Here is a 13,939-nt window from a genome sequence, read left to right on the forward strand (position 1 = left end):
GGTTAAATTGCGTGTCGCTCCGGGGTGGTATGCACGCTGTTTCCGTTCCCTTGTATAGAACTCGTAACGTTGAATGGCACCGTACCCCAGGCAAACTTAAGGAGCATCGCGCTTAGGTCCACCGTCACTTCGTTCTGGAGGAGAAAGTCGACTCCCAGCAGGCTGTGCGGCAGAAAATCTTGCAGCACAGAGCGGTGGCCGATCCGTATAGTTGCGGAGACGCGCTGAGTCGCAGCAAAGGTCTCGGAGGATGGCCCCCGCAGGACAACATGGCAAGCGGTGGTATGCAGTGCGTCCCTCACGTCCCGCTTGTTGAGCAGGGATACTGAGGCCTCTGTATTTACTACCATCCGTACCGGGCGTTTCTGAAATAGAATTACACAATGTAAGCTTCTGTCACTTAATGTGTTACGGGAGTACGTAGCTGTCGGTGCATCGCTGGGGATCCCGCGGTGGGCACGCCTGCCTTGGCTGCCATCTTCCGCCTCTCCATCTGTTGTGGGCATCGATTCTTTGAAGGGAAACGCTAGAACGCTGCCCGCTTCGTTTTTGGGTTTGTCTGTTTGTGTCGACGTTGCCGGCTCCAACGCGGAATGCCCAGTGAGGTTGTTGAGCTCCCATATCCGAAGTACTTCTTCCTCTTCTGGCACCCTTTGCTCGTCATTGGCGGCTTCTGCTGGCCGCGACACCTGTTGTGGCGGCGGCTGGACGTCTATATTTTTTTATTGGGGGCTTTGTAGGTGGCAGTCAACTCTCACCCCGCGGAGCTGACTTCCGTTAGTTTCCTGCGGCGACCTCTTCGAGTGGTTTGGGCCCTGCTCGCGATGCGGTGGACTCTCGACCTCGATTGCGGGGTGTGGCATTCGATCCTTGTCCACTAGGGGCGTCGGCCACGTAGAAAACGGAGCGACCGGTGTTTCGCACCCCCAGCGTTTGGAGTTTAATGGCCATATCTCGTGCTTCGGCGAGAGTCGAGGGCTTACTGGCCAGCACGGTATATTGAAGTGCCGTATGAAGTGAAGTATGGAATTATAGATGTCTTCCGAAGTACCGGCAAACACCACGCGACCCAAGCGTTCCAGCTCTATGGCGAAATCCATAAGAGACTCCTTGGATCGTTGTGCGCGGTTGCGCAACTGTTGGTAGCTGGCCTGGCAGTCCAGAGCAAACTTTGTTCGCATCAATACCACTAGCTGCTGATAGTTGCGAGTTGTGCTGACTGGTAGTGTGCTGAAGTACCTTTGGGCTTGCCCTTGAACATTCAGTGCTATTCCCAGGCAGCGCTCAGCGTCGCTCCACTGTTGATTCTCCGCTACCATTTCCAGAATTCGCTCGTAGTCAGACCATGATGTCGAGCCGTCGTACGAAGGCAGTCTACCAGGTTGAAAGGCAGTTACTCGGCCGCTTGAATGTCGCAGGGTAGAGGTGGCCTGTGGACTCTTTGGGCACGCAGTCACCGCGTCGTTTTCCCTTGCATCTGCTGCGAACGTCCATGCGGCGGGGGGAAGGGACCGACGAATTTCGTGTGGGGAGCCTCCATTACACGTTGCATCGTTCGTTGAAACGAATCGAGCATCTTCTCTATTTTGAGATCCATCTGGTGCTGGGAAGCGGTTAAAATCGCCGACAATGAAGCTGGCGTCACTACCTCGGGCTCCGGGTTCACGGAACGGTCACGTGGTTTTGCTCCTCGTTTTGGCATAATGGCTTGAGATCGTTGCAGATCTGATCGCTAACCCCACACCTTGCATCAATGTAACAAAATTGTGCTACGCGGCGGGCCGAGCGGATTCTTTTTATGTTTGGGCTGAGCTTTAATGAAGGCAGCAGCCCAAACTTGGTAGCCGTCCTATTCAGTAAAATATAACACTCCTTCTACTTTATTTCTCCAGTTTATTCTTCACACATAACCTTCGTGCGTAATCTTTTCTTCATACATGTGCTTTCTTCTTCTTTTTCTCTTCCCTAAGTCTGCCCGTTCGAGATGACCGCTAACTATCGATAGCCAGGGTCAAGGGCTCTGAGTTCGACCACCCTGACCTTTCCGTCCTGCCCGGGGTGGGTTGCGACGACCCTTCCGAGGAGCCACTGTTGGGGCGGAAGGTTGTCCTTTGCGACGATGACGAGGTCGCCTTCCTCGACGTAGGGCTGCTCCTGGTGCCACTTGAATTGAATTTGCAAGCCCAGCACATACTCCCGGGACCATCTCTGCTAGAACATTTGCCTGGCTGACGAGAAAAGCCGCCACCGCCTTAAGCAACTCAGACCCTCTTGGTCCGGGTTGCTGGGGGTGCGATGAGCGGCCCGCCTGTCAGCAGGTGCCTGGGATTCAGAGCGTCTCCGTCGCTTGGGTCTGGGCTTAGTGGTCCTAGAGGGCGCGAGTTGAGCACCGCCTCGATGCCCACCATCACGCTCTCTAGCTCCTCGGCGGTGAAGAGCGCGCTTCCGGCCGACCTCAGCAGAAGGTTTTTGGCCGACTTCACTGCTGCCTCCCACAGTCCGCCCATGCCCAGTCACTTCTCGCTGCGAACTCGCGTATTGCGTCCGCTTCTGTCTCTATCGTCCTCCTCAGCTCGTCGAAGTGGCGACTTGCTCCGAAAGCAGCGAAAACTTCGCATGGTATGACATAGGAGCGTTTACTAGACGCCCCGCAACTCGCAATAACGAAAAAGAGCACCAAGTCCCCATTTCTTCGTGGATGAAGGGATTCAATCGCTGAAGACTGGGGCCTAACCTGGTGCCTTAACGAACCCTTTCGATCTCTTCCTGATACTCGTTTTTCTGGATCAGCTCGACAATTTTGTGAAAAGCCTCATCGTAGTCTACTGGTGACGGAGTGACTTCAAATTTAAGATTTTTGTCTTTGCATGAAGCGGAACACGTAAACGAAAACTCTTAGCAGCTTGAGGTGTGACGAGTATCCCTCGATTATCTTCACTAAATCATTTGATTTAGCGGCCACGGTCAGTCCGACCGCTGTCTTCCTAGTTTCCAGCTTCAGCTCTTCCTCAGAAAGCTCGAAGTTGGGTGTTTCTGGGCCAGCTCTCTTCTTCTTCCTTCAAAAACGCTGGTCCACTAAACCAGATCGACTACGAAATCTCCTCAATGTCACAACCTCTCGAAGCTATGTCTGCAGGGTTCTATTTAGTTGGAACATGCCGCCACGTAGCATCATCTGACCACTCCTGAATCTAAGCTACTCAGTTCGCAACGAATGTTGATAGCGACGAAGGGTGGGATCGGATCCCATGAAGGGTCACTTCCGAATCCGACCAAAATACCATTCGTTCAATCGGTACCTCGAGTAGCGGTTTGAGTCAGTGACAGAGATCTGCGAGATGGTGAGCGGCACATAACTCAAGCCTTGGAAGCGTTTTTGTCTTGAGCGGTGCTACTTTCGGCTTTGCAGGCAACAACGAGACCTTGAAACCTTCTGCAGTCTTACTACGGATATAGACGCATGCTCCATAAGCTCTCATGGAGGCGTCGGCAATGTACTTGAATCCGTGACATGAGATCAGTATGCACAAACCGAGGTATGGCAATCTTCTCCAGCTGACCCAATGATTCTTTTAGAAAGTTCCAAGATGTTTCCAGATTCATTGGAATTGACTCATCCCAATCTAGTTTTTTAAGTCACAGCTCCTGCAGTAGGATCTTTCCCTTGATTACCAAGGGGCTTAACAAACCAAGGGGATCAAACAGCTGTGATGTCACCGAGAATATGTTCCGTTTTTTGTCGCTCGGAGACCCATGACTGAACTGTCAATTTGAAACCGAAAGACGTCTTCGTGCGGTTGCCACGATATTCCTAACGCCTTGGTTGACTCGGAGTCCGAGATCGTTATCGGTTTAACTGTGCTGTCGGATGCTGTGACCTCAGGTGAGTTCGAGAATCACTTGGTTAGCTAAAACCCTGCGGTTTGAAGAACCTGAGCCACATCAGACTTAATTGTCTTTAACTCCTCAACGCAACCAGCACCAGTCAACATATCATCGACATAAAATTCGGACCCTATAACTTTAGCAGCCTTTGGGAATGAGAGCTTTGCAGACTCACTCAACCTTTTCAGACACCGAATAGCCAAAAATGGGGCAGGTCCAGTCCCATATGCTACAGTGTTGAGCTGGTATATTCTCAAGGACTCATATGGGTCTCTTCTCCACACGATCAACTGAAACTGCCTGTCCGCTTCATTCACCATCACTTGGCGATACATATTTTTTACATCGGCAGTCAGGGCGAACCTGTGCAGACGGAAGCGGAGCAGCGTTGAGTATAACGCCTCTTGAATAGTCGGTCCGACCATCGGAATGTCATTCAAGGCCACCTGAGAGGACGTCTTCGACGACGCATCGAACACGACGCGAAGCTTCGTGGACGTACTTTGGGGCCGAAGGACACACTGATGTGGAATTACGTAGTGTGGAGCAGAAGGAAAAGTCGGTCGGCGATATATGACCTAAGGAGAGGTACTCTTCCATGAATTCCAAGTACATTTTCTTCAACTCAGGGTCGCGGGACAATTTTCTTTAGAGCGACAAAAACTGCCGTTTAGCAATCTCGAAGGAATTGCCCAAGCAGTTTGGATCGGATTTAAACGGCAGCCGTACTTCAGACCGACCTGAAGGCAAGACTTGAGTAGTCTTTCTATAATGCTCCTCACATACCTTGTGTTCAGGAGATAAAGACTTTTTAGAAGATGGCAATTCTTCTAGTGACCAAAACTTTTGTAGTGTGCTGTCGATAGACACAACTGACTCTTCTCGACAACTCAGACAGTTCTTCGCTTCCTGGGTGACGGTCACCTTTTGACTGTATCTTCCAGACACAATCCAACCGAGAAGCATTTTCTGCAGAGTTGGATAGTCAGGACCTTGTCTAATTTGACCAAAAGATAAGAGTTCGAAAAATGACTCTATCAACATATCTATTCTTTGTAAGAGGTATGTTCTTCGGGATTTTCCAGTCACTCACATTAAGTGCGTGATCAGGGTGGTATCCCGAGATTGACTTCAGAATCCAGAAATTGACCGAGAACTCACTACCATTGATTCGCGACTTCACCATCGTGTGTATCTTTTTCTTGATTTGTGAATTAGATTCGCTAATTCCAAGCAAGTGCTCGAGCAGAAAAGGTACTATCCATTTTTGGTTCGGACGCTTACGATCGACGTTGCCAGAATAACTCTTTCCAAAGCTGTCGCATGGAGTGCATGCGAAGTGGAAGGGTTATTCAGACGAGGACTTGGAGAAGTATTCTCTGGGGGTGATGGTAACGCTAAACTTTTATCCACAACTGTGTACCTATGCAATAAGGCATGATGTGAGCGGCCACACAGTCGAAACTTGCTAGCTTTGCATCGTACCACAATGTGTCCTTGTTGCAGACAGTTGATGCAGAGCGATGTCAATTTAACAAATTCGAATCTTTGCATCACTGTAAGCCGCGAAAATGGACTGCAAGTAGTCAACAAATGGTCTTTTGCATTGCAGTAACTGCATTGTTGGTTTTTAGCATTCGCAGTTGAACACGCCAATGAGCTCCGATGGTGCGGCTTGCTTGGCACAGCTTTCTGCTCCTGCTTTGGTTTTGCCGATTCTTCGTCGGAAAGATGCTGCGATTAAGCATTTTTTCGCAGTCAGCCCAAAAGCGGCAGCTTCTCATAATCGAGATGTTCTTTCCATTTATTTTTGGTCACAGGATCGACTCTGTTCAAGACGAGATGAATAAGCATTGCATTCGAGATCTTTTGGTCATCGCCTATCGACAACAAGGAACAATATATCGATGAAGTGGTATCGATTAGGTTCCTTAAGGACAATGCTGATTACTGGGTCATTTTCGGAATACTAAATAGGGCAGGAATATGGTTCATAAAGATCAGACATTCGTCATCATAGACCCGTTTTAAGCTGGCCATGGCTTTCTCATAATTACTCTCGGTTACTTGGAACGCCCTTACCGTTCCCAACGCTTCACCAGAGAGGCATGAAAGCAAATGTTTAAACTTTTCGTTAAGTGGAATGCTTTCGTCATTGTGAACAAGAGTCTCAAATAAACTAATGAAGCTTTTGAATTCCGAATATTTGCCACTGAACTTTGGCAGAGCTAACTTCGGAACCCGAGCACGACTTCAGCTGATACTGAAGGCATTGTATCGCTGGCTGTCTTCAAGGCGTCGATAAGCGACATTATCTTTGCCTTGGTTACAATCGAGAGTTCTTCCAACTCGGTTCCAAACTCATCGTCACTATCTATTTCCTCTATTGATTCTTGAACTTGGGTTGCCTTGGCCATAGTTGCTTTCAGTACGTCGAGTCTGCACTCGAGCTCTTTCAACTGCAACGGAATCTTCCCAGCTTCCAGCCGGTCCGCTAGCTTCTTTTTCAGCTTTTCACGAATAGGCTTATGATCTGATTTTGGATTCATCTTGACTCTCGATGCTTAAGTGAATCACTAATCAAGGCTTTTCTCACGATAATATTATTTGCTGCGGCGCAAATTGTTGAAACAGGAAGGTGTACCCAAATTAGGTCGAAAACAATATACCCGGCGACTAGAGGGTATCGCACAACTTGGCGATCGGTTTAATACGGACCTAGGGTGTCGATGCCAAATGCGGCAAAAAACCGATATACCCGAGGATTAAAGGGTATCGAGGCACTTGGCGATCTGTTGGCGCAGGCGTGCCACAAACACAAAACACACAAGAACAACAACAAACAGTAACGGTGACAAGCGAAAGGGAAAACCGTTTGAGTCAAACGCGCCAAACGAAAAGAACACACCAACAACAACGACGGTCAGCAACGGTGACGAGCAAAAGCGAGAACGAAAATTCACCGCTGCAGCTTCTACAGTATGTCAACTAATTGTTTGCAAAATGAAATAAGTCAGACAATTTCAACTTTAGCATTAAAAATAAAAATACAGACATTATTTGGGAAAATTGTGGGTTTATTAATTATATTATATATATGTATAAGCTATAGGTAGGACAAAAAAAAATTACGAAATTCCAAGCAAATCGTAAAAGAAATGAAGGAAACCAAATAACGGCATTTTTGACGCTGTCAATAAATTCTTTGCAAAATGCAAACAATAATACTCAAAAATTATATATCTTTGTAAAAACAAGATATAATTGGCTAATATTTTGTATGCATAACATTAGCATCCATAACTGCCCTGAGGCGACGCGACATCGACGATATAAGTGCCTCTATATCGTAATATTCAGATATTTTTCCCCACTCCTCATTTATACACTTTATCAAATCAATTTTTGAACTTGGGGCGACGTTTGGCCATCCTTTTCTTGAGCAATGCCCACAAATTTTTCATAGGATTGAGATCTGGACTCTGGGCGGGCGTGTCAATAACTTTACTGCAATTATGAAGCACCCAGGTGCGACTCAGCAGCGATTTTGGCTTCGGATCATTGTTTTGGTAGAGCTTGTATTTGAGTTTGCTGCTGTTTCCTGGATCAACAAAGCCAAACTTTTGCGCACTTTTGGTCAATTCATTTTTTAAAATGTCCAAGTAGAACTTTTTGATCATTATATCATTGAAAATGCGCAGCTCTCCAACGCCTTTAGATTATCATCTAAAGCCCCACACCAACCCTGAGAGCTTGCCAAATTTGACGGTTGGCACAATGTTCTTGGCCTGGAGTGCTGTGTTTGGCTTCCGCCAAACTTTTCCTGGTCCTTCATTATAATACATCGATATCTTTGTCTCGTCACAAAAAATGACATCGTTCCAATACTCCGGCGAATTTCTAGAATTAAATATAGCGAAATTCAAGCGCTTTCAATGTTAACAGAGGATAGCAATGGCTTCTTCCTTGCAACATATGATGAGTACTTGTGTCGATTCAGTACTTTTTTTTCTTTCTCATGGCATATGGTCTTATTGCAAAGTATTTTAATGTCATTCGTCAATTCTCTGAGGCTTTTTTACGGTTTAATTTCAATTTTTTTTTAAACTTCTGCACTGTCCCGCCGAGAAAGATTTGGTGGTCAGCCTTCAGAGCTCTGTAATTCCAGCTTTTTCTCATTGTCCGGATGGTTATTTATATTATAAATTGTTCTAAGTCTAATTTTAAAAGTTTCAGCTATTTTTTTATTTGTAAAATTATAATAAACTAATTAAATCAAATTATCCTCAGTGCGTTTGTCAAGCATTGCAAAAATCATCAATAAAAAAAACGGGACTTGAACCGAAGCAACTTTTAGCTGGAATGAGACCAAGGAAGTCTAGAAAAGAGCACACAATCCGTCGTTTTCGAATTTTCTGACCCGTTAGTTTTTCTGAGGTATTCTTTCAAGCAGTGTTTGCATTTTGCAAAGAATTTATTGACAGCGTCAAAAATGCCGTTTTTTGGTTTTCTTCATTTCTTTTACGTTTTGCTTGGAATTTCGTAATTTTTTTTTGTCATACCTATAGCCAATACATATCTATATAATAATTAATTAACAAATTTTTTCCAAAAAATGCCAGTATTTATATTTTTAATGCTAAAGTTGAAATTGTCTGACTTATTTCATTTTGCAAACAATTAGTTGACATACTGCATGTTGGTATGTGTGCGCTTGGCCAATGACCCAACTATATATTTCCGCAACGAAAATGAGAAAGGGGGGAAGGGGCGACAGTGATTGCAGTTATAAATTATATGTATATATGTTCTGCGTCCAAGATGGTTTGATGTATGTAAATATGTGATATATGTAATAGTCTACTAAATATATGCAATCTAGATCTACTATGTCATACGGATGTGCCAAGAATTGAAAGCGAGGTGCACTTATTTTTGCACAAGACAGTAATTGCGAGGTTTTAATGATTTTGTCTTTACTCGAGCTTTCAATTCTTTGCACAAATACCTCTATGTATATAAGATGGGATCCTGGTAAATTCCACTTTCCTTGGCAAGTGGCAAACTTCTTTAGGTATGGATATCCCTCGGTGGTTGAGATCGCTAGGTATTTTTGTTGTTGTATGCTTGTTAGCCGACCGGCGCGGTAGTTTTAGGTGTTATATTTGGGGGTTGTTGCTGCACACCCACGCGACGCGGGCAGGTGTATATTATATGCACTTAAACTTCTCAATATATGTGTTTTATATATATCACCACTCGTGTGCGCTCGAATTAAATACTATTCTTCGTCTTCTTTTCTTTTACGTTATAACATATTCTTAAGCCTTACTTATCTAGGGCGGCGAAGCGCGGCGAATTCGCCAAGAGCGAGAGAGAGCTTTCTTGCGCTCCCGCTTCGCCCTAAACTAAATTACACTAGACTTCAAAATTTAACAAAAATATAAAGGTCACGTCGTGACGCGACACCAATTATCCAACTCATTCAGCAAAAATTTTTTTTTAAATTATCTTAATTAAATAAATAACGAGAAGGAACGTGTGAGTCGCTTATGGAGACGCGACTCTACTTATACCCTTACTCTGTCAGTATATACATTTTTCAGCTTATGATTTTTTATACCCGTACTCAAAAAAGAGTTAAGGGGTATATTAGATTTGTGGTAAAAGTGGATGTGTGCAACGCAGAGAAGGAAACGTTTCCGACCCCATAAAGTATATATATTCTTGATCAGCATCAATAGCCGAGTCTATATAGCCATGTCCGTCTGTCCGTCTGTCCGTCCGTCCGTCTTGATGAGCGCCTGGATCTCAGAGACTATAAGAGCTAGAGAAACCAAATTTGGTTTCCAGACTCATGTGATATCACACTGCTACAAGTGTATTTCAAAATTTCGCCTTGCCCCCTTCCGCCCACACAAAGGACGAAAATCTGTGGCAGGCACAGTTTTAAAGATACGATGAAACTAAAAACGCAGTATCGTAGAGAATGCCCATATCTACCAGATCTCCGAATCTTAATTGGATCGGATCATAATTATAGCCAGAATGACGAAATTAATTTTCAGTTGCTTCCCCTGCCCCCTCCAGACAACGACAACACAACTCATTTTCCATCTCGCTCGCACACTCTGCCGCGTTCAGTGCGCGAGCAACCCCTCGGTTTGAGAACTGGGCATGTAGGTGGAATATCAGTGTGAACCCTGAGAAGTGTGTTGTAGGGACACACACGCTTAGGAAAGGAACGTGCCCTGGGGTATTTCTTCATGGCGAGCTGTTGGAGCAGCGGAAGGACATTAAGTACCTGGGAATCACGCTGGACACCCGCCTGACCTTTACCAGCCACACAAGGATGGTCAGAAACGCCTTGGAAAGCAAGCTAGAAAACTCTACTGGCTTCTTAAGCCTAACAACAAGCTCAACCTGGCCAACAAGATCCGCATATATAAGGTAATCCTGACGCCTGCATGGAGGTACATGGAGGTATGGCATCCATGTCTATGGTATCGCAGCGACTTGGCCACCAGGAACATATAAATTATTGTTGCACAAACTCCGTTTTCGTCCGTTGGTCCCGCATTTAATTTAAAATAGTAAATTGTAAATAGAAATTTTACTTGACCCTTAACAAAAGTTGCTAATCAACAGTAACAGTACGTTAACTAATTGTACTTTATTGTCTGTGATAATTGTTACAATAAACCTACATAATAAAAAAAAAGTAAAAAAATCATCATATCATATTTTATCATATTGCCCCCTAGTACATACTTATAAACATACCTAGGATTGGGCAGTCACGTATGCATCTACTCAAAAAGTCACAAAGAGCTTATTTATTCTTTATTATTTCGAAAAGACAAAAATGTTAATAGGGATATTTTTTTTCTTACAGACCATGTCTGGCAAGTTTTCATTCAAAAAAAAGGAATGTCAGAAAAAGTAGGAATTACTGGAACCTATCACTGCTGCCTAACCGCAAAATCCCTAACACTCGTTTGCATAGGTCCGGAAAAAACAACAAATGGCGATAATCGAATCTCTAGTATTGAGATTCTTTTGACAACAATACGTCGGTAAGTACTTTTATTTAAATCAAAACATTTTATTGTGAAGAAAAATTGTATACCCGTACTCAGTCAATATAATCATCGACTCGGCTATTGATGCTGATCAAGAATATATATATTTTATGGGGTCGGAAACGTTTCCTGCGTTTCTGCGTTACACACATTCACTTTACCACAAATCTAATATACCCCTTAACTTTTCGAGTACGGGTATACAAATAGCAGCATATATTTGCATTAAAAAAATAAAAAGAAAACGAAGACAACAGAAACGAAGGCAAATACGTCACTTATTTCTCTGCTGCTGCGGCAGCCAAGCCGTTCTACACGAAGCTCGTACGCTGTACGAGTTCCGACTGCGCTGCCCGAGATTTTTTACTATGCACAGTGCATATAAAAATAATATCGAGCAGTGCGTCGGCAATGAAGTCAACATAATAAAAATTTGTTTTGCTGGTCAATTTCAAAATGCAAGTTTAACGGGCTTTTCTGGTTTGTGGATAGCAAAGCAAAGCGTTCTTGTGCGTGAAAACAAAATTTGCTTAAGAAAAATAAAAAGAATTTCTTAAAAAAAAAAAAATCCTGGGTAGGATTTTGGTAATGATTGTGAAAAGGAAAGGAAATTGATCGTCGTTTCACCAAAAAAAAAACCGTCAAACATGGAGGTGGCAATATAATGATATGGGGCTGCTTCTCCTAGTACGGCGTAGGTCCACATTTTCAGACAACAAAGAGAATGAATGCTGAGGAATACAAGTCCATATTGGAGAGTGCTTTGCTACATTATGCTGAAGAAAATATTTGGTATTTCAGTAATATAACGACCCAAAGCACACATCAAGACATAACCAACTTTTTTGAGGACCAAAAAATTTAAGTTTTATATTGGCCTAGACAATCTCCCGACTTAAATCCAATCGAAAACATATCTTTAAATTTCAAAATAGCCAAAAAAAGGCGTCCAAAAATTGTGACAACTATTAAAACATGCCAGACCCAGACGCTTATTTAAAGTATGCCAACAGGAATTATAACAGTACTTGAAGTGTACATATTGTTTTGTTCAGCCTGATATTGACTTTGAAGTAAAAAGTAAAGTTTACGTAGAGGTGTATACCCATTATTATTATCGTGTGCTTATATACGAGAGGCGGAAAAATACTATTAACTGAAAATTGCAACTCACATTAAGAACAGTCGACTGTATCTCGTTCTTTATTTATTTTTATAACATTAAATTTTTTTTTTTCTAGATGCGGACATGCATCTCCTCAATGCATTTTCTATATGGAACTTGGCCGTCAGAGTGTTTTGGGCTGTGGTGAATTATGGATGGAAACGGATAATGCTGCTGTCGCTACCAATATGCATAATATAATATTGAGGTAATTATCAAATTTGTATGCATATCTATAATGCTGAATTATAGCGTTCATCTAAATATAAGTTTTTATTGCGATGCGAAAGGTGTTTAGGCTGTTTCTGTTAAGCTAGTGAGCTTTTTATTAGCTATTGTGAAATTTTTACAGAGGTAGCGCTTCTTTTTTTTCAAATAACACTACTCGACAAAATTTAACTTTTTCTTCCCGCTGTGGACCAAAATGACTTTTTCGAATAGATTTCGGGATTTCAAAATTTGTTTAGTATAGTATTGTATAGTTTTTTGTTTTTTTTTTTGTTTTTAATTTGAGAAATTTGGTTTTTTTAATTTTTTTTTTTCTATTTCTATCCTTCTATTTTTTACATAACTGAAGTATCTTATATCTGGTTGCATAGAACTTTGCTGTTCTAAAAAGCTGACGAATTCAGCTATAAATCCGACCTGGACACTGCGGTTTTTTCGCGGTATTTTTTCCGAAATTTTGACATTAAAAACCGAGGAAAAGTTTGGTTTTAGATAGACGCATTAATAAGGTTTAAGGTATTGTTTGAAAGAATCGATGGATAAACGGCCAAGTTGTAGCCGTTTAACCAAAACTACTCAAAACTCATTTTACCTGAAAAATACCGTACGGTACGTTGCTGGTCCAACTGCCAAAATGGGATTGAAAAAGGACCTGAAATTTTGGTTTTACCGAGTTCTAGGTACTTTTGCTCCAATGCTGTGGAGAAAACCAGAGATTCACGGCTCTGAATGTTTCTTTTCTTCATTCAAAATAACTGGAATCGGGAGATCCATGAAATGGGGCTACCCGAAACAACCTGTTCAAGGCTTTACGCTTCCTGCTCCTCCTTTAGAAGAAATATCGCCACTAAAACGCAAAAAAGAGATGTCGTCTTCGTCGCATTGAACAACGGATTTAAGTAATGACCAATCAGGAGAATATAAATACTGCAAGACTCTTTCACAAGAAGAATTGAACGATTTTCTGGGGGTTGACATCAGTATGGAAAGTTTAAAGGCTGTTTTGTTACACAATGGAAACCAAAAGCCGTAATTTGAAGGAAACATATCAAACAATGGCTAAATTTTTTGAAAATATAAATCGTAAAGAACACCCTTGGAAGGTCACGTGTGACTTAAAAGTCGTAGCCATGTTAACGGGATTGCAAGGTGGTTACACAAATTCTGCTGCTTCCTGTGCCTATGGGATAGTAGATCTAGAACTGAGCATTACGCAAGAAAACTCTGGCTAAAACGGGAGGAAAATAAATTGGAGAATTACAACATACAAAATGCAGCTCTCTTGAAAATTGAACACGGAAGACGGGACTAATGAAAAATTTGGTTAACGCACTGGATAAGGAAGGTGAGTCGATGAGTTACCTAAAAACTGTTTTTCCATGTCTGTCGCTGGCAAAAGTTAAAGAAGGCGTATTTGATGGCCCCCAAATTCGAAAACTACTAAAAGATTATGGATTTGAAAATATTTTATCAAAGAATGAAAAAGCAGCCTGGAACTCACTCCGACTGGTCACAAACATTTTTCTTGGTAACAGCAAGAGTGATGATTACGTTAATATCGTTCAAGACCTAATTGAGA

General features: G+C 42.9%; 1 protein-coding gene across 6 annotated transcripts in view; it reads left to right on the top strand.

The window, feature by feature from the left end:
- The window catches only part of LOC111075308 (insulin receptor substrate 1), a 119,317-nt gene that overhangs the window by 32,278 nt on the left and 73,100 nt on the right, over positions 1–13,939 (top strand). For all 6 annotated transcript variants that reach the window (XM_022368499.2, XM_022368500.2, XM_022368498.2 and 3 more), the window contains 2 exons: positions 10,781–10,961; positions 12,209–12,340. In XM_022368499.2, coding sequence (XP_022224191.1) covers positions 10,781–10,961; positions 12,209–12,340 — 313 coding nt within the window. The remainder of the gene's footprint in view (positions 1–10,780; positions 10,962–12,208; positions 12,341–13,939) is intronic.

This window comes from Drosophila obscura, unplaced genomic scaffold (genome assembly GCF_018151105.1).
Source record: "Drosophila obscura isolate BZ-5 IFL unplaced genomic scaffold, ASM1815110v1 contig_176, whole genome shotgun sequence".
Lineage (NCBI taxonomy): Eukaryota > Metazoa > Arthropoda > Insecta > Diptera > Drosophilidae > Drosophila > Drosophila obscura.